Source organism: Dermacentor albipictus, chromosome 6 (assembly GCF_038994185.2).
Source record: "Dermacentor albipictus isolate Rhodes 1998 colony chromosome 6, USDA_Dalb.pri_finalv2, whole genome shotgun sequence".
Lineage (NCBI taxonomy): Eukaryota > Metazoa > Arthropoda > Arachnida > Ixodida > Ixodidae > Dermacentor > Dermacentor albipictus.
The window spans coordinates 10579435-10605599 of record NC_091826.1 but is presented as its reverse complement, the minus strand read 5'-3'; the positions used below and the strand labels follow the sequence as shown (position 1 = coordinate 10605599).

The following is a 26165-nucleotide window of genomic DNA, read 5'->3' as shown; positions in this document are numbered from 1 at the left end:
AGAACACCAATGGCGCGGGTGCGAGCTTCTTCTCTTACTTCGAAAGGAAGTTGAGAGATGGCGCGTTCCACGGCGCAGATTACTCTAGCTGGGTTGGGTGACGCGCCAGTGTTGAAGTTCAAGCCCTTGTGCAGAAGAGCGGCTTCAGATTCAGTAGGCTTGTAGGAGGATAAGTTGAGGATGACTTCCCTGGTTTGCGTGGGTTCCTTCGGCCTAAGAGCGTCAAGTTTTTTCACCTTGACTTGGTCAGTGGCCGTAATTTCTTCATCATCATGTTACCTGACCAGACGAACTTTCGTCGAACTCTTGACTATATTTCCAACATAGTTTTATATTTGAACTAGGTGCAGAACATCGTACCTCTATTGGTCAAGGGGCCAATTTATGGCAACTACTCAATACTGCTCAGAACTCATCTCAGGATTACTTATCTTGCGCCCACGGCTTAAAGATTTTCGTTGAGTGATTGGAGCGCATACGACTCGCACAAACGTTGTCTTATAAGCCGTCGGATAAGGCTACTAAATATTGTGTATTTACTGATGTGCCTACATTCTATAACGAGCGAAATATGCTCAGGCCTTAGTATAATTCGTCATAGGTACACCGAGTGTGTGGCGCTGTCAAAACATGTTGAATCAAATGCTGCATCGTATATTGTATTCTACCATATACATCACTGACTAGCCTTCTGAGTGAAATACGCAATGCGGCGGACTGTTTACCATTATATTCTATGTCTACCCGTGAAGAGATTCGCTTCACCTTGAGGCAAACGGACGGAAAGTCGCCATCGGCAATCCCCGCATAGGATTTTCTCCACCAAGACCTTGTCTCTCAATGTCAAGACAGATATCCTCCTTAAGAGTACTAGAAAATGCGCAATCGAAGGCAAGGATATCCTTCTCTGCGACCTACAGTGGCAAAAGAAACCGTTGAAATTTCCCCTGCGGCTGAAACCGAGTTCGGTGGCTACTATTTATAGAGCGGGAAGAAGAATGAGATTTTCAGCACGGCGCATAAAAAAGAAAAGAAGACGACCAAGAAGAGTTCCTGTGAATTACAGCACACACCGGGACAAGGACCGGAAACGACGAAGAGAAGAACAGTTCCCTTTTTTGTTGCGATAGCAATTACATGGACACTCCAGGTGCATCCCTGGCGTCGCCTTTGCCGTCGCTTTGATGTTCTGGATGAAGTCCAAGGGCGATAACGCCGTCGCCGTGCGCACTAGGCTGTATGTGCGAGTGGAAGCTTGCGAGGGGAGCCGACGACAGTGGCTCAATCGCCCGTGCGAAAAGGAGGAAAGTGGAGAGGAAGCGCGTAGTCTTCAATCGCGCGCGAGGCACTCAACGTTGCGAGGCAACGGGGGAAGGGGAGGGAGAGCGGTGTTCTACTCCGGCTGCAACTGCGTATGTGGCGGCTGCACGCGGTGACGCGGCCGTATGTTGAAAACGATCTGCATTGGGGGCAGAGTCTCGGTGCGTCGACGCCCTGTAGCATTGTGCGTGCTGTGTGTTCTCGGCGCTCAGTTTGCGTTGAAGCAATAGACAGCACGAAGGTCCCTTCGCTCACTGCTGCTGCCACGCATCCTCACGCCAGCGTTTTGAGAGCGTGTCCTTGTCCATTGGGTGTGTTAATGTTTGCTTGTGCGCGCTGACACCATGCTTGTAAATTTAGTCAGCATGCGAATTTTTGCAACTTGATACGCTCGATAAAAGTACTGTCCACATTTCGTATGGCTGTATGCCAATTTACTATCGACACCGATGCTTCGCCTTTCGGACGAAACTGAGACATTTTACAGCGAAGCTGTTTATGCCTAAGGTTCCATGCATTTTTTGTGTCCGTCAACAAATCTGTGTGTACAAAAACTATCATCATCAGCAATGGCTCGTGCACTACTCGCAGGTTCGTCGTCGTCTGCTACCACAGCTGGCTCGTTGACGTCTCTCGGCATAACCGCGCGAACGCGCTCGTGCAACTACTCGCTAGTCGTCGTCTTCCACAGCTGGCTCCGATGCCGCTCATCATGCCAGCATTCTCGTACTGACCCTCCCCCCGCGAAGGCGCTGACGGCATTTGCGCACTGCCAATCGATGGGGTGATTTCGGTATCAAATTCTTTACCTCAATATATCGCGAAACGAAAACACGAATGTACATAACGAATGCATTACACGGATGAACGCGGATGTATAAAAATGTGCGTGCGTACCTTTTGTCACGCTGACCACCGATCAAGACAATAAATGTGTTCGTACGTTTTTTCAAATTTCTGTGTCATATCTTCTTCGTTTGCCACACAGCTTCGTTGGTCATCCACCTTCATAGAGTGGATTGACCCATGATTTTTTAAAGTCATTCATCGACTGACAGATTGATTTTTCCATTGATTTCTTGAATCATTCCTTATTTTTTTTTTCAGTGTTCGCGAACACTAACGCAGCTCCAAAATGATGTGTCCATAGGACGCTTCTCAAACGCGACGTGCCATTTGTTACAGTTGCTGTATGTCTATATACATAACTTCTTAACGTAAAGTTTGTCGTAAACCTGAGAAGTACTCCTCGGTTGTGGCAATATTCAAATCAAAGTTTGTTTCGGTATTCAAATAGAATAAAAGAAGAAACGACTGTCGTGAATCGGGAACTTGTCACTTTTTGTCGCATCTTGTAGTTTTGATTGCGTTTTCTTTTCTCTTGTAGCATCTTTTGTTGTGTTTCTATTTGTGCTCACCGGTTCTCTTTTCTTACCTCGTATTTTTTATGCGACTTTTTGCTAAATCCGTCATCATCTGGCTTAAACCCCAGTGTATTTCTCACTTCAAGATCGGCAAGTCCGCCACGCGCGTACCCACCCTCAAGGCTATGCGGCTGCAGTTGCGCGCTGCTATATCGCTGCCACCGGGCGCCGTTGCGGCCGCAAGCATGCAACATTCATTCGACGAGCACGGGCGGCTCTTAATTGCGGAAGAAACACGCGGCTCGCAGCGGCTTGCTTCGTGACGCACCGCGGGCGCAATGGCTCGATGGTCGTGCTCCAGATACGAGACACGCTCCACCAACCGACACGCCGCGAGGACGTCGACGCGGCGCCACGAGCAGCCTGAAAAGGAGCGCCCGTTCAAAAGGAGCGGCTCGCGCGAACCGCCCCGCAGGAGAGACTTGTCTTTTTGCCGGCGGCTGCATGCGCCGCGGCCCGGGGCCGTACATTGGCGCGAACGCCGCGAGTGGGTGCCGGCCGCCCTTTCGGCTGCCTCGCTTTTCTTCCCTCGTAAAGGAAACGAGAGAAGAAAGGAGCCGCTTCCGGCGTCACGGGATGGGGGGGTGGGGGGTGGGGGGAAGAGTTAATTCAGGAAGCATCCATGCCCGTTGAAATCGCGAGCAGGAGAAAGCGTGTTGGGAAAATAGAAATGCCGAAAGAGTGCGGCTTTGTTTGCGAACTTTCTAGGGCGTCGGGCCGACAAAAGTCGCTATACTTTAAGTGAAAACAGCGCAAAAAATATTTAAATATACATTGCTACCACGGTATGATTATGAGGCACGCCGTAGTGGCGGACTCGTGATCAATTTTGGCCACCTGGGGTTTTTAACGTACACACAACGCACTGCGCACGAGAGCTTTCGCATTGCGCCCCCATCGAAACGCGGACGCCGCGACCGGGATCGAACCCACGACATCGAGCGCGGCGGCGCAACGTCAAGTACACTGAGCTACCGTGGCGGGTACAACGTAAAGACGGGCGCATATATACGTGGATGGATTCACGGTTACGTTACTTCAGCGCAAAGACAAAGGGCCAAAGAAAGGGAGTATACCTGACACGCTTCGTGCACTTCCTTTCTTTAGCCCTTGTCCTTGCGCTGAGGTATCTTAGCTGTGAATCCAACATTGCAACCCGAGTGCGGAGCAATGGGAAGGAATGCTCTCCAGCGACCGTCAGGACGTCCAACTATGGCTGATCCGACGGGCCCAGCTGGCAGCGGCATCCAGCGGAGCCCTGGACTAAGGGCAGACGGCCATTGCCAAGAAGATGGAAGGCACCATCTGACTTCGCGAAATTCATAGAATTTTCTCGAGCTAAATAAACGTTTTTCCTCCTCCTCCTCCTCAAAGAGGTCTTGATAAAAGCGCTTTATTACGAAAACGTGTTTGTACCACATCATGCAGTCCTCCTTTGCTCACTCAACAAATTCTTTGTAGTGGAAAAGCCGGCAATGCAACAGCTTCTAGCAGGCGTAGTTTAATGAACTTAAATCAAATCAAAAGAAAAACAAAACACGCTATTTTTTCGGCACCCTGAACATATTTACATGCATTATGCTATCTGCCATATATGTTATGTGTACTCCTAACCTGATGGCGAGTTAGTGATCTTCGGTAGTACATATCATTGTGTTTTTGTGTGTGTGTTTCCTTTGTTGAAATATTGATTCATGGAATCGAGATTTGAGTCTCCTGCGTAGACCTCTGAACATGTACAAGAATGAATGAATGAATGAATGAATGAATGAATGAATGAATGAATGAATGAGCATTCCCCTATAACGAATACGCCTCAACATGGCAAGAACTACAACAAGGCACAAGACATGAATAAAGGTGCGAGAAGGCATCATAAAATAAAAAAAAGCTTATTGTTAGGGCGCAACAATGAATATTTTGTTTTATTTAGTTTTGGTTTCTGTAATACCAATACTACAACATAAATTTGGCTGCATGAATAGAAAAAGTAAAAGCTCGGTATAAAAAACGACATCAGCGGTGCTTCAGCAAATCAGTGGTTGCAAAATTGCAAACAGAGAAGCAAGGATTGCCGCTCATTATTATTCGATCTCCAAAACGCAGCACTGTCTGTCTGGCTGCACGTAAAATCGGCCGAAGCGAATTGTGAAAAGCAAGACAAACGCGCATACATTTCTTGCAATCAAACTCGGTGCATTCGATAATATGCGCGGTGTAAGAGACCTAGCGGGCGTTTTAAGATGTGTTCTAATTAAATAGAAAAACTTTCAACTGTAGCTTAATATACGTAACGTTATGTTGGCGCGCTGCTCACACATTTTGTATGCTCCTTTCATTTTGTGGCGAGAAAAGGGTGGCATATATATATATATATATATATATATATATATATATATATATATATATATATATATATATATATATATATATATATATATTAATTTTCATTTCTCCTTTCATTTTGTGGCGAGAAAAGGGTGGCATATATATATATATATATATATATATATATATATATATATATATATATATATATATATATATATATATGCTTGAAACCTGAACAAAAATTAACAACGCCGTGTGATGATAAATGACAACTATAGCAGCAGCTTAAGAAGTTTGAGGAGCGATGAGCCTTCATCGCTTCAGCGCTTACATCACATTTACTTTTCACTTGGACAAAGTCCTTTTTCGAGGAGTGCTTTTGAAAGATAGCTTTGAGTAGGCACACCAAGCTCATCCAAGGCAGTCTTTATTTCTTAAGCTTTATTTTGAGTGGGCATGGCAGCGTTCAACCATAATGTGCTTCTTTCTTTCTTTCTTTCTTTCTTTCTTTCTTTCTTCCTTTCTTTCTTTCTTTCTTTCTTTCTTTCTTTCTTTCTTTCTTTCTTTCTTTCTTTATTAAATGAGCTACAAAGAGCGCTGAGATGACGCCTGATTTGAAGCTACGGCGATCGTACCAAAAAGTTTTTTTTTTCATCCTCTAGTCATCGTCCTTTGAACACGCTGGCTGTGTTGACACAGCTTCGACAGGATTGCCTTCATTCGTGGTCGTTTGCCGCCAGACCATTGAAAAGGACGTTATTACAATTCACTGAGAGGAAGCAATGACAAGTCATACGCTGCTCCACAGTTTTTTTTTTCTTTTGTTCACTGTGCGTTGCGTCTCTAGCTGAAGCGTGAACCGTGAAGACCAGTCATCCGAAACTCGGTAAGAGGACTTCTTCTCGCTCAGATACGCCGCAAAGAGCTACTGAAAACACGGTCGCAAGTGCGCTGTCAAAGCAAAGTCGTTAGGGTTCTCGCCTATATATGGCAGCTTTTCCAGCGCAGTAGTAGCAATAGATTAGCCGCCATTCATGTAGCTCAGACAGATACACTGAAGTGAAGTGCGTGCATTGACTCCTTGATTACTCATGATAACAAAAAGAGGCACGAGCGAAAGCCGGCAGACAAAGAAAACAACAGGAAAACGGTAGCCCTGTCGTTTTCTGTGCAATCGCATTTCACTATAGAACAGTTAAATTGATATCATGGCCACAACTGCTTCGTAATGATGAATCAACTGCAGTTATTCCTGCAACCATATAACTGTATCTAACACATGCTAATGTGCTTCAGTGCACCTCATATATGTTGTCGCAGAAAGCGTTTGTTTACGAGGATATTGTGTGCTCACACATTTGTAAATGAAGAATATTTCAGGAAATTTTCTGCATTACATATACATGAATGATTGATCCAAAAATTCATAATTGTGCTCTTCGTTCTGCGTACCTGTTATGTACTCGCTGAAAGGAGCAATTTAGATGTATTATGCCATCTGTCATGTATGTTGTGTGTCCCTTCGACTTTATAGCGTTTTCACCACTCCTCATAGCTGCAAGAAAGCAAACTGGAGATATTCTCTAGTGAACCTCCCTGTCTTTCCTTTGCTTTATCTCTCTCTCTCTCTCTTTCTCTTTATAGCTACACGTAGTTGTCACAGAAAGGAATCTCGAGGGCTGAATTCAGAGCTCCTTGCTCGGTTGCTGTGAATTCAGAACGAAGTCTGAATGCGGTACACGTGATGTTTTTATACTCGGCTGTAAACTTTTGAAAGAACATAGACTATCAATACTGGTTAACTCACATAGAAAAAAATAACTCAAGAAAAAGTTTCGCGCGGTCACAGCCCTACTGAAACGGTTCTTCACGTAGCCCAAGAACTCCACACATTTTTCATGAACTTTCCGTAATGCTCAAAAAGAATTAATTAATTTTGATGCATTCTTTATTGTTCTTATAAAAAGAATGGCGTGAAAAGCACGGATAAATAGAGACCCGCATATGGAACATCTAAGTAGAAATAAAGGGTTGTGCATAAAGGCAAAAAAAAGTGAATCTGCCCGCTGCAATTTGCAGGCAGGTTTACGGTTCTGAGCTTTTTTACCCTGTTCCGACTTTCATTACGTACCGTTGTGCATAGCGTACATAGATTTGGCACTCTAACGCCACATATTTTATCATTACTACAGTTTCATATGCTTGCTTATTGCCTGAAGGCCCCACGAACTGCTGTAGTAAACCTACATTGTGCGGCGGAAATAAGAGTAAAGAACTGTGTTCTCTGGCGCACTCCTTTGACAAGAATCCCCAACATCCAATAGAGAGAGAGAGAGAGAGAGAGAGAGAGAGAGAGAGAGAGAGAGAAATGCAAAGGAAAGACAGGGAGGTTAACCCGAGATTATCTCCGGTTGGCTACCCTGTACTGGGGGAGGGGCAAGGGGATGCAATAGGTGAGAGAGAGAAGGATAAAAAAAGAAAAGAAAAACCTAAACACACACACGCACGTACAACCGAACTGCTTCTGTGGGCACTGTCACGCAGCCCGCAGAGGCGTTCCTAGTCTTACGCAGTGTTACCGTACAGTCCTACGTCACACAGTGTACATTCACAATTTGTCAGAAAGTCCCGTGTCTTTCAAGTATCGCAGCAGCGCCTTCATACCAGATCGCGCTGATGTTCGTGTAGGCCAGTTTCCAAGGATCTTGTTTTCTGACATTGGGCGCCAACTTCTAATATGCTTTGATCGCTACTACAGGGCAGCTTTTGTCGATTTATAGATTTCGCATTACGCATGCTGGACTAGAAAAAAAATGTAAGGAATAAGAGCATGATCTTGCTTTCGGTTTCTGGGTGGCCCGTTAATTCATCCTTTCTCTTTCTGAAACGTATATATAGACGACCGGATATGTGTCGTTGTACACACTTTGCTTGTTCTTTATTCTCGCTATTTATTTGGCGCGGCGGGAGGACTACACGTAGTTTCTTGCTAAATCATGTCTTTCTTCATTCGCTAGGTCTTTTACTAACGCAGAGAAAAGAAAATTTATAATAAACAGCTGATCTCAAACAACAATTAATTATGCCACTATAGAGCCTTCTGCACGCAAGGCATATTAGTGTCAGTAATTTGTTGATTATGTTAATAAAGAAAATGTGTTTGGGTAGCCCCTGAATCATTTTGTGCTGAGTTTCCCTGATATCTGTGTGACAAGACTGGAAATAACCAGCTAAAAAAACGCTAGCGATGGTCAAATTTCATTTTTGTTGGATAAGTCAAGGGTGTCTGGGCATTTTGACAAACGGCTGCTTAAAGGATTTCTCGTCCTAATTATGAAAAACTTAAGGATGTCAATTACGCGATCTAAATGCAGAGGTTAGCACGATTCACAGCGCTGGCGTCGTTCCTTCTTTTCCACCAGTGTCGGGTATTTGAGCTGCTACGTTATCATGCGTGTAATTGACTTTCTCTGGCTACAGTTTGTCCACTTATGAACAGCGCTTCTTGATGGCCATACATACGCACGCTAGACAGTGATATTTCCGTTCTGGTGTTTTCTGTAAAAGATTTTATTACTTACTGGCAGGGGCTACTTCGATGCTCACAGAAACGCTCAGTACTTGTTATCTCAATCAGGATGAGATGTCTCCCGCTTGCGCGAGGCAACACTATCTAGAACGCTACTTTCTTATCTTACTCCCTCTCCCGTTTTCTCAGGGTAGGGCAGCAAACTGATTTTCACGTTCTGGTCAACCTCTTGGTTTTTCTCCTTTTCCTATCTAGAAGTATTATTTGCAAGATAGAAAACTAATCCTGCAATAAGTAGCTCGTAATGCACGTTCACCCAGAACATTTGAGAACAGATGTCCCCGCAGACTCACTACGTTCCTGAAGGCCTTAGTGTTTCCGGAGAAGTTAGTTTTCGTAGAGCTCACATTTGTTTCTTGGCTATTTTCAGCTGGAAGAAAGTGTTTCATTTAACCTCGTGAAACCTTCAGCTGGCTGGTAAGCTCGCACGGAAAATGTAGCGAGAGCTTCGAAACTGGACTGCTCTGAATAACTCAAGCTCACTTACTTGCTCCTTCCTTCCCTTTCGAGCACGCTAAGTCAGCACAGGGGACAGGTTCTTCCCAGATATCAATAGTTGGGGCACATTCCGTCTGGTCGAAACGCAAATTCATGTTAGAAAGAGGGCGAAAGATATATATAGAGAAAAATGAACAAACGAAATATTGACTAACCGGTGTTAAAGAAGTGGTGTTGTCAAGTGACAACACCAATTTATTCCGCGTTGTGCGTGTCTTTTTTTTTTAATGTTTCTAATGCCGATTTTTGTCACTTATCAGCAAACCATCAAGTCCATGGAAACTGACTGTAGCTGTCGCTCGCCTAACTGTGGACGTCAAACCTTTCTTGTTCAACAGCCTTCTCTGCAGCCTGACTGCACTTTACTAAAACGAGATCAGCGCTGTCAAGAGTGCTCTGAGCGGCGTTACAAACGAGAGAAATTTGCTGCGACAAGAAAAGAAGGTGCGAAGACAGCGACAGCTTGCGTAACTCGAGATTCGCCTTGCTTCGTATTTCTTTTTCTTGGTTTCATTTTGCGTCTGAACATTATTCAGAATAGCGGCCTCGCAAAGCGTCTATTGTGCAGCGCGCAACCCTTATACGAACGCAGTGTAATGACACCAGGTTGATTACTACACAGGTTGCGCGACGGGAAGATGTATTAGCTGATGCTTTGTTTATTTATGAGAACTCAAGTTGAGGTTTCTACAAAGAGTGTACATGACGATGGCGTTAACAAACAGAGAGGTGATGGCGCTCTTGCGCGTTGGTACAATGAAAAACGATGTCTGCAGGACTAGTGTTCCAGTCCAGCGGTTGCTGATCTCTTTCCCGCCTTTTCCTTAAAGTCTTGTCATGGTTGGCTAATATTTGTAGATAGCATGCCCATCACAAGCTAAGGCGACCCTAAATTGCAAACAAACAAACAAACAAACAAACAAACAAACAAACAAACAAACAAACAAACAAACAAACAAACAAACAAACAAACAAACAAACAAACAAACAAACAAACAAACAAACAAACAAACAAACGAAAACAAATAACAGACAGACAACAAAATAATTAAAAACACTATACTGAGTCTCGCACGACTGCTTCTATAGCACAAGCGTAGGCGCAAATTTAAATTGTTCACAAGCGGTGAATATTCTTATGTCCATGATATTATTCTTTTTTTTTCTACCTCTCCTTCTCCCATCTCTAATGAAGGGTAGGAAACCACATTTTGTGCTCCGGCAAATAACCCTGCCTTTCTCCTTTCTTATGTATCTCACTTTCTCTACCTCTTATGCGAACCGATACATAATATGCGCCTTGATACAGATACCACCCGCCGTGGTTCCTCACCGGCTATGGTGTTGGGCGGCGGAGCACGAGCTCGCGGGATCGAATCCCGGCCACGGCGGCCGCATTTCGATGGGGGCGAAATGCAAAAACGCCCGTGTACTTAGATTTAGGTGCACGTTAAAGAACCCCAGGTGGTCAAAATTTCCGGAGTCCTCCACTACGGCGTGCTTCATAATCAGAAAGTGGTTTTGGCACGTGAAACCCGATAATTTAAAATTTGATACGGATACCGACGAAAAAGGTCAAACATAAACGATTCATAAGCCCCATCGACAAAATCAATGCAAAAGAACATAATAGACCGCCAAGCTCCGGCGTCGAGTGCTTAGTAATGTACCGGCTAGCCATACAGTCGCCACTGCGTCTCTGTCGCGTCTTGTCAGGGCGCCGCCAGAGCACCCTTCTATGTCAACGTGACTGCCTCCCGGTGCCCCTTCCATCCTTCAGCGAGACTCTCTGCATTCCTCTCTGTGAAAGACCAGTGGCGAGGAGGGTGACTTGCACGTTCTCGCTCTCAGTCACAACCTATTTCTATTACTCTCCCTATCATCAGCTACAAATAGTTGACGCTACGGCGGAAAAAAGATAAAAAGCGCCCGTCACTGCACCGACTGCTCCGCAAATAGTCGCGTGCGCTCCCTTGTTTTGCGTGTGTTAAAATATTCTATCCGCAAATACGGGCAGCACTGCGAAGTGTGCGCTTGGACCACGGGCCACTATTGGCCTGGCGGTTCCAATCAAGTAAAAGGTTTATTTTTCATCTCCACATGAGAAAGGGAATGACGGGAAAGTGCTCTCTATATCGAAGATTTCCAGGGCCCTGCTTCCTATTGACACGGGTTTTGCAAACAAGTGGTCGTACATCATGCATAAAGAACGGCCCTCGAAATATAGCAAAAGAAAGAAAAATTGAGCGAACAGCAGGAAATATCACGGTAGCGCGCATGTTGCTATAAGAAGCTTACATCTGAAAATTTAAGCGGGTGAGGACTCGCCTAAATTCCCCATCCGAACATTTTTCGGTGCGACTGTTGCATATAACATGCAGTCGTTTCGTGCTCTCTCTCTCTCTCTCTTTCACACACACACACACACACACACACACACACACACACACACACGCACCGACGGATACCGACGGTGTATATATATATATATATATATATATGTATTAGGAAGCCAACAAACAAAGACGCCACGGACAACACTGGGGGAAATTACTTATACTTCATTATTGAAGTAAAGAAATGAGAAATTAATGGAAATGAAGGTGAAGGAAAAAAGAACTTGCCGCAGGTGGGGAACGATTCTACGTTCTTCGCATTCCGCGCGCGACACTCTACCAATTGTGCTACTGCGGCGCCGTTTTCACATCCACTTTCAGGGGTATTTATGTTTCCTACTAGAAACCTGAGAGTGTGAACCAGCGCCACTCCCAAACCTTGGCGGCGGATGTGGAACATCCTTTCTGCCGCAGGCGTCATGAGTACGGGGTCTTTTTGGGTGAAGGCAAATGGTCAATAAGCCCACACGTGATACCTGAAGGTACCAATGTTGCGGGATTCATTCAATCAATGTTGCCGGTACATGCATATATATGTGCCGCAGTGCTACAGTTTACCTGATGAGGAGGGCCGCCCCCGCCAAATCACGGCCCTCCCACGACTCTAAGCACTAGTACCAGTTACAAGAGATTTTCGCACGGAAATTTCCTGCTGTGTAGTACGGGACTGCAAGTTTTCATTTGGTGCAGCGATTAGTCACTGGTTTTGTAAACCAGCGTTCATAAATATCTGTCATTTTATGTTGATCATATTTATTCCAGCAACATTTACATGCGCTAATTACAATATCTAATTTTATACTAAAAAAACGACTCAGCCATTTCAACCATGAAAATAAATAAAGGAAAGCTGTATAAATTAAGACAAATAACTCACTATCGCATATCGAACGTGTAATAACCAATGTACATTGCAATTACCATATCAACGACAACATTTAAATCTGTAGCTATTAAAATTCCCGTGCGCAAATACAATCATTCCATTTCCGGCTGAAATATTTTGAACACTTTCATGGAGGTTATCACGATTGTTTCCAGTAATCCATGTATAAATGTACACGCGCACAGCGGGGCTTCAATCCCGTTTTCTTGTAGCTTCTACAATGCCGCACACGTTTGCAGGACACAACTTAGGGGCGTCAGCTCTTTTACTTCCTTCCAAAGAAGTGCTCGTCAGAGCCTGAGAACATGGCCGCCTAACTCTGTACCGACAGGTTAGTGCTCGACCAGTCTTTACGACCAGCGAGTCGCGTTCCCCGGGTAAAGAAACCAGAACTGTCGCCGACGCTGTCATGTCGCATGAGCCTGAAGCTAATAGCCCTGCAACAGGGAGTGTTTGCTATTTCAATCTTTTTTCTGTAAATTTTTTTCGTCTACCGACATTACTTTTTTGCTTCGCTTTTCACCTTCGACGAGATTCGCTCCTCGGCGTAGTGTTTCACTTCTCTTTGTGGCTTTCAATGTGGCGTGGCTGTCTTTCGGGACATGTCGCGACCAGACTTGAGCGGACACGCCAGGGGTGTGAGGAAACTAGTGGTACACTAAGAGCCTTTCGCAGTCGCCGCTGATGTGAGAAACATGGCTGCCGCTGCGTTTCTGAGGCGGACGTTTGGCGCATAGCTATAACCGAGACCGTCCGACGCCGTCTAGAGTGCATCATTTGTGACTTCCCCCAAATTTGCCGGAGGACAGGTGCTCAAGTTTTCTGTGAAGCAGGGCGACAGACGGTTTGTGGATGTAGGCATCCAAGCTTCCAGCCTTGATGGACATTTACACACCGGACCCTGAAAATCCTGCTCGGTACTCCTTTTTTTATTTAGTCCACAGCTGCTCAGCGTTGCTCCCAGATCAAGAAGTGCGACGTAGAAAGTGCACCGTCTGACATGATTTTTTTTTGTCCCACGTTCAACGACTTGCCAAGTATGATCATCAAGATTTCGTAATAAACGTTATCTGCTTGCTTTATGCTGCTACCTTAGTGATCAATCAATCAATTAATCAAGCAATCAATCAAACAATCATGTTTACTTAACGTGCCGAGGAACAACCCTAAGGTCTGAGTGCTGGCGCATTGAAAAAATAATTACACATAGAACTACGATTACAGGAAAAAAATGAAATAGGAAACAAGAATGAAAAGGAACAGTCTACAGTCAAAAAGAGCGAACATGAAGGTAAACACGAACGATGCGTGAGTCAATAAAAGTAAATTAATTTATCCAGCCTTTAGATTATGTGCCCAGAAAAAAAATCATGCGGTTCTAGTACTGGTACAAACGTAATCTAACGATAAAATAATGAACAGCTTTAAAAAAATACAAATGCAAAAGAAGGCGATCTATGTACAGAAAAGCCAATCGGTTATAATATTGGCACACAACAACATGGAAAGTTGCTAGAATAGGCTCGTATCTATCGGCAAAGGTAATGTTAACCGAAAATGAACAGAAGATTAGTGAGCAAGTACAATGAAAAAAAAAAAGTGTGCAGCTAAAAGTAAAAACGTAAGGGAAAGTGAATAATGAAAGTGGGAACGATTCAAGTAAGGTACATGTAAATTATATGCACCAAGAAGAATAAATGTACAAGAAAAAGAAAAGGCCTCTGGTACATTACACATATCGTTAGGCAAGCTGGCAGTGTACTAATAGTATTCACACGGCGAAAGAGAGCACGTACGTATACTCAGAAAATTTAGCACTATGATACGAAGCTGGGAAGAGAACGGCGAAAGCGACTGATTAAAGACAGCAAGATCAGCGAAACCAATCAATCAATTACCGTGCACATTAACAATTGTGAGGTCTATGTGCGGGCGTACGTATACATTAGAAATAAGTTGGGTGGGGAATTTAACAGAAAGCAACGAATAAAAAGAACAATCTTGAAAAGATGAGTGCACATACAACAGGGCGCAATGTGAATACAAAAGAAAAAGCAGGAGAAGGGCAGCTGAACATGCTAAACTATGACAAAACAATGCAGAGCTCGAAAAACAACAATGATAGCGAATTATGAAAAACATCACGATCATACAAATAAGCGTTATAAAGAGTGTGTTTTGCGGACGGTTGAGCGTTGGTGATAACAGGCAGGAACATGGTAAGGCCTCTGTTCTGCAATGATCTTGCGCGGAATACGAAACATAACACAAATGAAGAAGGAGTTCGGGGCAGGTGAAGATACCGTGAAGCAGTTTGAATAGAAACAGCAGGTGAGCGCGATTACGTCGGCAGCGAAGTAAAGGCAATGTTAACAATCCTTTACCGCAAGAACAACGTCCAGTGTCAGTGTTAGAAAAGCAGTGATGATATATACTTAAAACGTTTTCTGGACGTGCACTATAATGTCAGCGACGCCTATTCGAGTTGAGGAAGAGAGATTGTTGGGTACAACTTGTGGAACGGTGTAGGAGAATTGAATTCTCTTGATGGTATGTAAACAGAGCCAAGAGAGCGCAAACCCCACATTGCGACGCGTTTAGTGTGGACTGAAAAGGTTAAGGTTCTATCAAATAGTACACCGAGATCATAGATCTCACAGACCTTTCATAATGGTACGGAATGTACAAAAGAAGACATGCTTGCTGTTTTACGTGTGAAAGGCATCACTTTATTCTTAGCAGCATTCCAGGTGTGGATATTATTTTTGCACCGTTTAGAAAAAGAAAACAGGTCAGACTGCAGGATGCGGCTGTCATCAAGTAAGAATCTCTTTAAAAATATTGATGTCATGGGCAGCTAGAAAGAATGAAAAAATCGTTATTATTATTAAATAATAATAATAATAATAATAATAATAATAATAATAATAATAATAATAATAATAATAATAATAATAATAATAATAATAATAATAATAATTGCATCTTGCCGAGTCGCACACGATGCAGGGTGCCAGAAGACAAGGCTGTCAGAACAGCTTGGCAATGCTGCAAGCACTCTTGCAGCCACAGTAAAACAATCGGCAACATATTGACGAACAACACTTTGCAGCTTACAGAATGTACATGATCAGGTCAGTACAATGTACAACTGAAAAGTCAAGTTGAAATACTAAAATCGAACGAAGGAATACAACTAATTACAACATAAATAAATGTACTCCGGTACGCGTGAGAGCTCGCATTAAAATAAGTCAAAAATAAGCACAAAGAAGAGTCGTTACAAAGAAATGCAGTATTTCGAGAATATTCAAAAGGGTTCCAGCATTTCTGGCCGCATGTCTTCTCGTTTTAGGGAATTGTTGAAACAAATTGATCTTTTCTTCAACATGACAGTTTTGCACCGCGCCATATTTAAATCCAGCGGAGCTCGTTTTTTTTCCGAACCAAGGGGGCACAGCGTGCGAACACTTTTGGCTAGAAAGAATAAATGACCCTATGCTCGATATAAACTGGACTGTATCAATTTTTTTGGCAAAGAATTTCGTCCGATCTAACTAAATGATTTGTTGAAATTTGTATGGGCAAGTTCGCCCACAAACATTTCTGCATGCATAAAGTCCACCCGAAACCACGTGCATACGTATATTACGTTTTCCGGACGATTTCTACGGAATCAATAAGGACTTCTTATGATTGGCTCGTCATTTCAGTACAGCAGCAGGGAAAGCATCCGGAATTACCTGGCTGCATGTGGAGCATTCTAATGTGGGTGCAAGCAGGTCGCAAAGTTCGATAATCAAGAATGAGACCCGTGTGAGCATCTTCACTGTGCGTGTCTCGCCAAGTAAATCCGCATCGCTGCCTCTGACACCGTTAACAACCGTTCCTCCATCACTGCAGATCAAATGAGGGCGAGTAAGCGGAAGTGAACGCGTTACCAAAGGAACACGTATAAATTGTGATTATATGAGGCTCTGTTTGCCTTATGTCGTTCGTTAATGAGTGGTGAGTGGTGGCACTGGCTAACACTCCCTGGGTTAGTTCTATATAGTAGTAAAACATAAATACCCCTCAAAGTCGATGAGAAAACAGGCGCCGCGGTAGCTGAATTAGTAAGAACACTGCACGCGTAATGCTAAGGCGTAGGGCCGTATGCCACCTGCGGCCAGTTGTGTTTTCATCCACTTTCATTTCCATTAATTTATCGCTTATTTTTTAAATTCATCTAGTAAGTACAATTTCCCCTGTGCTGCCCTTGGTGTCTGTTAGTTGGCTTCTTGTGATTTGCGTAATAAAAACCTGGCCCCTCGGTATCCTACCTCTTCGTTCCTTAATGGGAACGAGTACCTTGTGGTGACGGCTATTTCCTCATCAGTGCTAGTAAGGTATAATTTTGTACTGTCGGTAATAATCTCATAACCATCTTTTTGTCACTACGTTCATTTTTCCGGTAGACATGATTTTTGTACGGATCATCTCCACAATTCAAGAAAAAGCAGGCATAGAATACGATTCCCAAGATCATATCGCTATTGTCCATTGCCTATCTTTTCTTTTTTGTTATTGTTGTGGTTGTTTACATAAAATCTTGTCTACCGGCGAAATAAACACTCGTAGAAATGGCAGCGCTGTGTGCATCTTTGTCATGCCTCGCTCTGTCATCATGGTGTTCCCTATGCCGTTCCCCTGCATGCGATGAACAACTTGAACAGCCAAAAAGCCTAACTCAAGACGTTGATGTTTGTGCATTTTACTGCGGGCCTAGTATATAAAACGATTAAAACCACGTGAAGCTGTTCAACCTTTCACTGCCGTCCCCCGGCAACCAATGGCCAAACGACATCAAACGCGCAACTGTTTTTTTTTTTTTTCTCTCTCCTCACTTTAGCCCTGCTGTGCTGCTGCTGCTGCCGATGGGACGGCGGCGGCTGCTGGGCCGCTTCCACATTGATCACGTTGCGCACGAGCCGGGCCAACAGCGGCGGTTCCGGGGTCGGTGACGTCAGCAGAACCAGCGGCAGCGCCTCGTGCCAGAACGACGAGGTGTCGGAGTGCGTGAGCAAGCTGGACCTGCTCTCGCAGAACAAGAGCCTCGCCTTCGCCACAACCGAGGCTGAGCTGAAGCGGATCTGCGCGTCAGTACTATTATTGAGCATCTCTCTATAGGTTCCTAGCACTCGTACTCCCAGGCAACGCTTGGCTCAAAGTGTTTCCTCGATTACGCGGAATGAAAGAAAACGACATATCCCGGTGGAATTGCACGTGCAAAAGAGATATTTGGAAAACAGTGGCGGTGTTCTTAAACCGTTCTCAGAAAAATGATATTGCTCTCTTCAAAGGCTCTTACCGGGTGCAGTTAACAGAAGTGATACACAGGGTGATCATTTTAAAGTTTTGGCGGAATTTTTCAAATTAACCTGTGGCAGATTGCGCAATTCTTGTCCTTGAGTTACATTATTTGAAGAGGCAGACATTATTAACACGAGCATTCGAAACACATAATCAACTAATTAATGAAAATTGACAAATACTTTCTTGATTAATTACCTTACGGCACGTATTGCAATTTACCAATTGTAGCCGGTGAGTTTGCAAGACGTATTCACTTGAAATAAATTTGCAGGATGGCACCAGTTTCGATATATTATTTCCCAAAGTGTGGGATGAAATAAATGGGGGTTCCAGTTACTTTCAGAATTCATTACATAAAAGAACGATTTGCTAGAAAAGAAAGTGAAACAACACTGTATTCTTATGGCAAGTTTGGAAGCGCATGTCTCCAGACTCGTGTCATTCTGGAAATTGGTTCTAATTTGATACACCTTGCAACCTCACCGCCCACAATACGTAAATTGCAATGTTTGCCGTACAGCAGTCAGACAATTAGCGGATGTTTGTTAATTAGTTGAATAGCATGCAGTTTTGATTTCTCGAGCAAGTAATCTCTCCCTCTCTAAATAACTCAGCTCAAGGACTACGAGTATGTTATTTGCAACAGCTGACTTATCAAAATTTACTAAAACTTAAAAAGTGATGACCCTCTATGTTTACATTTTTTGGTTGCCGAGGCACTAAGTCGCAAGTTTAACCACTTCGACATTTCAAAAACCGTGGTATTTTAGGCACGTGTATTTTCGACTAATAAGTTTAAAGTGCGAAAGAAGACGGGACGACAGGAAACACAGACAAGTTCTTTCTTCCAACTCAGCTTAATAACGAAAACACAAGATTTTATACACGCTGCTAGAAAGCAGTATTACAATATTAGGGAGAAACCCACCACGTGGGAAAAAAAAAGACATTCCACCCAAAGTGTGGCGTTTGCAAGTTAACGAACTAATTGAAACACCGCGAACGCCTACCGCACCAGCCATCGTATTCCAATAAATTCAGTTCCTTTTCTGCTATTGACATACAAGGCTTACTGGCCCATGCACACTCCTCCCGTTTCATTTGTACCACTTCTAATATAACCCGAGTGCGAACATCCTTGTGCTTGTAAGTTACCGTGGTATCTTCAAACACTCGGGTGGAGCCGTAGCTATTACAATGTAAGGCCATAAAACCGCCTTTTATGTTCCGTACGTTGTTGGCAGGTGCTCTAAGGGGCCGTCGTTCAGGTACCTGCCCGTTTGTCTGATGTATGAGGCACCGCAAGGCAAAAGGACCACCTCGCCCTCACAATCACAAGGCTGTATATGACTAATCTTCAGTAGTTTTTCAGTGTCCGGCCACAGAAACAGACTTAGCACTTTCTAACAAACTCATACACAATGGGTTTCATTGTTTGCTTTGTTCGTGATCATGCACGGGTGCTGTGCGGTGGCGCAGATGTCAATATGCGGAGCAGATTTGAACGTTCGCCGTGAAAAATAGCATGACGTCAAGGTTATCGCAGTATATAGGCAGGAGATGTATCGACGCTAAAAACAGCTATGTTATCGATGGGGCGGACACGTATAGTTCGTGCTATTCAAAGAACAACATGCGTACAAGGAGCGCCAGAGGGAACAACAACGAGAATGTCAACGGCGCCGGCGCGAGACGACTACCGACGAAGAATGTTCCCGTGGTGCTGAACGAACAAATGATAACCAATCCACTCGGTGAAGACGGAATGGCAGCGAAAGGCACTTTGCTTCTGGTTTGAGAGCTTTGACTGTCGTCAGCTTTCGCTGCCATTCCATCTTCGCAGAGTGGAATGGTTGTCACAGTTTTGTTAGTTGATCCTGCACCCATACTTCTCTTTTTTGACGGGAGCGCTCCTTTTCGCTAGTACAGACAACTTTTGCGGAGCGGAAAACACCACACGAACACCTGCATGCTGTCCGATATTTGTAAGTCTATAGGAAGCACTTCGGTGTTTGAACGGGATTACCGCGACTTTGTCGCGTCGTTCCGCGTTCTTTGGACACCGTTGCTTGCTGCGCCGTATTTGCGCTGTCTATGAGCAAAGTGGAATACTTCACTTCGCATGCATAGGTTGCATATCAAATGAGAGGAGAGCATGCTCACTGCAGGACAGCATATTGCGTGATGTTTAATATGTCCATCGTCATTGTAAGACTATAATACAGCGACAGTTTTGCTATATCAGCCGAAGAGAGAGAGATGCAAATGAAAGGAAGGCAGGGAGGTTAACCAGACTTAAAACGTCCGGTTTGCTACCCTGCACTAGGGGAAGGGAAAGGGGAAATAAAGACGGAAAGAAGAGCGTGACAAAAATGAAAGCATGAGAAAAAAAAATATGAGAAGGGACGAAGGGAGAAGCCGAAGTGTTCGTCGCAGGTAAGGAGGTCTGAAGCAGTCGCCTTCGAAAAGTGGTAGGGTGTTTAGAGTTTATCCGTACACGTAACTCTGTCAAAAGGAAAAAAAAAACATAGGACGATGTCCCGCCTGTTTCAGGCTTCACTTGCGCACACGTTCAATGACAACGGGGGAATTGATTTACAGAGCTCTCATTGTGTTCCACACGTGCAGTCACCTGACTGGCGCCATGGACTGCGTGAACGCATTTACCCACCGCTGCTTCAGCGAAAAGCAGCGAGAGATCTACAAGCGGCTCACCAGCGGTGCGGCTCAGCTCATCGAGGACTTCTGCCGGGAGGGTTCCCGGTTCAGGCTCAGTGAGAAACTCGCTTTTTTTTTTACGAAAACCGGTTTACTGGAACGTTATTCTTTTGTTCGCACAGACACACGTTCTTCGTTGTTCACAACAATCGATTGCCATTTGTCGGTTGCCTGCGCTAATAGTTCCCCTATCATTATCGGCCGGCACCTATGCCGATGTGTTCTAATAGCGAAACTAAATTAAATGTTGGGGTTTTACGTGAAGAAAACATGATATGATTATGAGGCACGCCGTAGTGGGGACTCCGGGTTAATTTTGACCACCTGTTGGGCTTTAACGTGCACCCAATGCGTGGTACATGGGTGTTCTTGCATTTCGCCCCCACTGATATGCGGCCGCCGCCGCCTGGATTCGATCCCGCAACCTCGCGCTTAGCAGCGCAACACCAAAATCATTACGCCACCACGGCGGGTGTTTTTATTTATTTATTTATTTATTTATATAGCGTGCGAATCCCTTGTGAATGAGAACTCTTTCATCCCCGCTACGGCAGCCACAGCAGATCCGCTACTTCACTGTATGTCAGTTCTTCCTTCGCTGTATGATGAATCGCGGTTATCACAGAGAACAAATATTAATATTTGTCCTCGTGCCCCTATGTATATTTTAAAACTTTCCCCCAGTCAGCTTGCAATTTATTAACACTTACTATTACTACGTAATTCGACACAGCGCGCTGCTTCAATTGCGTAGCTCTGCCCTAACGCCTCTGTTAAAAAACGTTCTTTTTTTGTAAGCTCCAAAATATGATAGAATCTATTGTACTTATGAATGTCAAGGTTTATAGGAGATGATGAACAAAACATATAATCAAGAATGTTATGAGTATGAAGAAGTCATATTGTTCTCCGATTGGGAAACTGTAAAGTCGTTTTCTGTAACTCCACGAAGAAACCATGCCTATATGTGTTCACCACATCTTCCTATCCACATGCTTCCTATCCACACCACATGCTTACTTCATATCTAGCAAAATTTTTTTTTTCAACAGTATGTCTATAACTATATTGTATTATATAAAAAATGTCTTTTATATTTCTGATAGAGACAAACTTTGTTCGCAAATAATTAAAATTTCAATTGTTAGTTTGTTGTAGAGTACGCCTGGGGCCATGTTCCGGACACCTTTAACAATCTGCCCAGCACACTACACCGCGCCATTTTATTGCTGAATAAAGTGTCAGCGCCACCTTGCTGTGATATGGGATCGAGCACACTAAGGTCTCATCTCAAATTACTCGTATTAATCAGTCACGAAACACGTCCAACTGAGACAGTGAACGACAAATATTGATTACCCGCGTAGTCACAGATATATTGCAACCGTTGTTAGGCACAAAAGAATTCGTTATCAGTGCACATGCTCAATTACAATGTGTAGTGTTTGTGTTGCGTATCATGCGTCTAGACCGTTCAAGTACTCCTTCAGGCATTCAAATATTAATGCCGAAGGCAGTTCAAGCCATAGTGCACCGTTCTAAATTAATCGGTGTCTTTTAGTGTCCCATTCATCGTTTCTTGTTACCTGGAGTCTTGTCCTGTTGCAGTGTCCTGTTGCTCTCCTTTCCTCTTTCCTTTTTCCTCCCCTCCTTCCTATCTTCTATTTCTGTGTTTCTGTCACCTCCCTTCAGAAGAGTAGGCAGGCGTTGTGCCCCTTCCGGTGGCAGTTGCCAGCCTGCTCCTCGCTTTCCCTTTCTGAATACCTGTGTATATGTGTATATGTGTTCAATAACTCTGAAACGATCGATGAACCAATGGCACCGTCCAGATAGCCTGTGTCATTTGATAGAAGATTAGAAGGATTGTTTCAGCTAGAAACTGCGGAGAGGAGCACCGAATAAAGCGTTCGAAACGCTTAGTTGCCCTACGTTGCTTCAAAACTCCATGTGCTTTTCACGTTCCATTCGCGGCAAACGTTATTTTAGCAGAATAGTCCCGGCGCACATTCCGTGCTTTCCGAGATGAATCGAGCTTTCATGGTGTTCTTCACAGACCATGACTTGTTTGAAATGTTTCCTTAACTTTCCTCTGGGTTAGGAATTTCACTAGTAGACGCTGCGCATGGTGCATGGTGCCCTCAAATAGGAATTTTATGCGCGGTGACTTCCATTGGAATTCTTTCATTTCATCCTGACCGTGGATGTAATAGGAGTTACATTTCTTTGTGTGCAGCCTATCTGAAACACTCCAAGTGCTACAAAGAACTGCAAGATGATTACAACCAATGCGCCTCAGTCTACATGGCTCAACGCGCCGAACTTCAAGGCCAGCCGCTTAGCGCCCAAGACAAAATTCGGCATTCGTGTTGGTAAGTTAGGATTTCTTTAAATAGGATGCTTACTTATTTCTTAGCCATGTAATGTAGAGCTATTAACCATGTGTATGCAACATGTACTTGCAGCAATATGAGTGATGCCGATGCGCATCATGCTCAAATGAAAATGTTCGAAATAAGTATTCTTTATAGGACAGCTCACATGGTGTTCACATGCTGGGTCCCACGCCTAAGTAATGGAAGGAGCAAAAGTCGCCCCATGTTTACTGATCTCCTTAAACACCACAATCCGTAATTTATTCGTTCAAAACATACAGTGCGCTGGCAACTCCATTTATAGGGTTACCCATATAATTACGTGTATGCAAGCTAGGGAATTTATCACATTGGAGTATGCTCATTCCAGTTTGAGGTGAAAATAGAGTAAGCGTATTTAACCTTTATCTCTCTTGGATTGGAGCAAAATATGGGACCACTGGTTGCTCTAGCAAGATGACTTGACAACCTTTCATTGCTTCCACATCTCTCTCGCAGCCAGATGGACGGCTACAAACAGTGCGCCAAGACAGCTGTACTTCTGCGCTGCGACGTGGAAGCAGCTGAGCTGGCCGAAGACATCATAGTCAAGGCCGGCGGCTACCTCGTGTCTACGCACTGCTCTGGATACCGCATCGACGAACCCAGCTGCAGCGGCTGTTCCACACGGGTAGCCATCGCGCTGCCGCTGATTCTAGCAGTAGCCGCCTGGCTGCACCTCTTCTCAACCTAGCCGCAGTACTCCGTCGGTAGGCTGCGCAGCCACAAGGAACAAACCACGCTTGCTGCACTGCAGATACTTGCGGACATCCGCACTGAATGACTACAAACTGTGACGTAAGTCCAATGTGTGCGTAGTGAAGCTGAGTAGCGCTAGCGCTTGTTGTCTTAAGGACTCCTTGTTGCCGCGAGCCTGCGAAGATTGTCCTTTCATGCTTGCCAACTGAAAGCGGAGCGGAAACAAAGCACAAGCGGTTTAGCAATGGCTGACCACGGCTTCATTCATCCTTGCGCCGTCCGGAAGCGTACATAGCCATAGACGTCGCTGTCATGACTGGGCAGTGAAACAGTGAAACCCTTCCACGAGTGCATCGTGGAAAACAGGAACGAGCGTGTTCTTCATCGCTGACGAGAGTCGACACTGGCGCTGGAAGCCTTTATAGTACTGCTTTTTCGGCGACCACATTGATGCCGTTCTCCATCAGTCATCGAAGAGGAATCAGTGACGTAACACAGAAGAAAAAAAGCCAAAATCATAATAAGATCCTAATTACTGATAGCTTGAATTTACGGACAAACGGCTATTGTCATCTGTCGCAGTGCGTTATGGACACTGATGTGGGCGTCAAAGACACGTTTTGAAACCTAAAAACTGCTCCACTTTGATCAATTTGTCATCCGGGTTACCTTATGTTACACGACCACCTCATTGATAGAGCGGTGTCAATGTGGAGCCGAGGGTACGAGCCCGGGGAACTTCAGCTTGATCAAGGTATCCCCGTTACAGGAAGCCTGTGTGCGTACATGAATACAGTGACTAGTTAGCTCGTAGAAGTGTCGACACCGCTACAATCTAATATGGCGTGCAAAGTTTCCAATTGTGCCGACCCTGGGGAAACTAACAGTATCCTTTCAGTATCGTCACTTTCCTTAAAGTTCAAAAAGTCAAGAACATCACAAACTGGTAATGAGCGACCACGCTGTAAGTACTGATCAAGTGTACAGCGCAAGATGACTGAGGGAAGGATGCCTTGAGCCGTTACTACGAATGGGAAAGCAGTGAAGATATTTGGAACATTACAGTTTCTTCGTGCCAATGCTCCAAGTGAAATTGTTGAGAACATATGATTTTTAAAGTGCACTGAGCGTCCATATTGGGCAAGTCTGTTTCTCTCTGCTCATCGGATGACTTGTTATGACTACAGGACGCAAGTCATCAGCGTGTTAAAATGATACCCATGCCGGTTTCCTCCCGTATTTCCAGCCTGGGACCACTCATTGGTCAACTAGAAGCGATACAGACACTGAGAGAAACTATAAATATCGTTGATATATATACTGGTCACGATATATATATATATATATATATATATATATATATATATATATATATATATATATATATATATATATATATATATATATATATATATATATATATATATATATATATATATATATTGGCCGGCAGTAACTGTGCAGAGTTTATAGAATTTCGCCCTTCGGTCCCAAGAGTACGAAGAAAGTATACAGCGTAGCACTTCTCTCGCGACGTCAGTAACTGCGTCCAGCACTTCAGCGCGCTCTCTGAAAGCCTATACTTGTGGCTTTCCAGCCAGTGTGCACCAGTCGCATTTTTCAACTACCGGGGACTCTCCGCTTTGTTTCAACATGTTTGCTGATGTGAGAGAGATTAGTGGTGACGCAGTGTGCGCGCTGCCACGTGCGTTTGTGTGACCGGCGAACCAGCAGAGGAAGTCTTTAGTGTTTGATGTGGACCAGACAAGGAGGCGTTGACGTGCGTTGGGATGCGAGAAATTACGCATTCTTCTGCTCGTCCGCTTTAAACAACACAGGATGGCTAGTATACTGATAGAAGAGCACTCAAGACGAGCGCACAACCTGGCGCAACCATCTGTGGCACAAAGCATTTCCTCTATTCTTTGCGCACGACGTTCCGCTTCAACGGTGCTGCGAGCGTGAAGCCGGCCATCTTGACTGGGGCCACTTTATTTGTTGGAGAAGCCTGCTTACGGAATTTTGTGTGTCCGCTCCCCGAATGTCCTGTGGTGCGCGGCCCACTCTCCCTAGTCGCAACGTGAAAGATGAGGACTCATTTGGCAGGAGACTTTTGCGAGACTGTCCGTTCCGCAAAAAGCACAGTGTTACGTAGCTGCGTCGCTCCTGTGTGAAGTGCTGAAAAAGAAACAGAGAAGGAACTCGACGACCACATTTTATAGTGTTTCCCGATGAAAGGCTGTAATCCCTTTTTCCATTACTGTTGTTTGTTGTTTAACTACTTGTGCTACTGCTGTAGCTGAACTGATGTATGAGTCAGCATTTGTTGTGTTTGCAAACAAGTTTCTCTGCTTCAGCTTATAGCTCCACTTATATCAGCTGATTGAGCGACACCTTCCTCCAGTTATTAAAATCAGATTATTAGAGGCCAAATGATAATTTTGCTGGTTAAAATTTATAGCAATTGCCGAGGTAATTTTATAATAATCGCTGATAAATGTTTGAAAATGGTCGCATTTTTTTGTGTGTGTTTATATT

At 44.2% G+C, this 26165-nt stretch overlaps 2 protein-coding genes across 2 annotated transcripts in view; one reads left to right on the top strand and one right to left on the bottom strand.

The window, feature by feature from the left end:
* Positions 1-24968, top strand: part of LOC139060770 (uncharacterized) — a 133003-nt gene extending 108035 nt beyond the window's left edge. The window contains exons 2-5 of the mRNA XM_070539883.1: positions 17336-17582; positions 20428-20573; positions 22751-22886; positions 23388-24968. Of these exons, the coding sequence (XP_070395984.1) occupies positions 17336-17582; positions 20428-20573; positions 22751-22886; positions 23388-23622 (764 nt within the window). The 3' untranslated portion in view covers positions 23623-24968. The remainder of the gene's footprint in view (positions 1-17335; positions 17583-20427; positions 20574-22750; positions 22887-23387) is intronic.
* The window catches only part of LOC139060773 (uncharacterized), a 467390-nt gene that overhangs the window by 317147 nt on the left and 124078 nt on the right, over positions 1-26165 (bottom strand). The window lies entirely within an intron of this gene.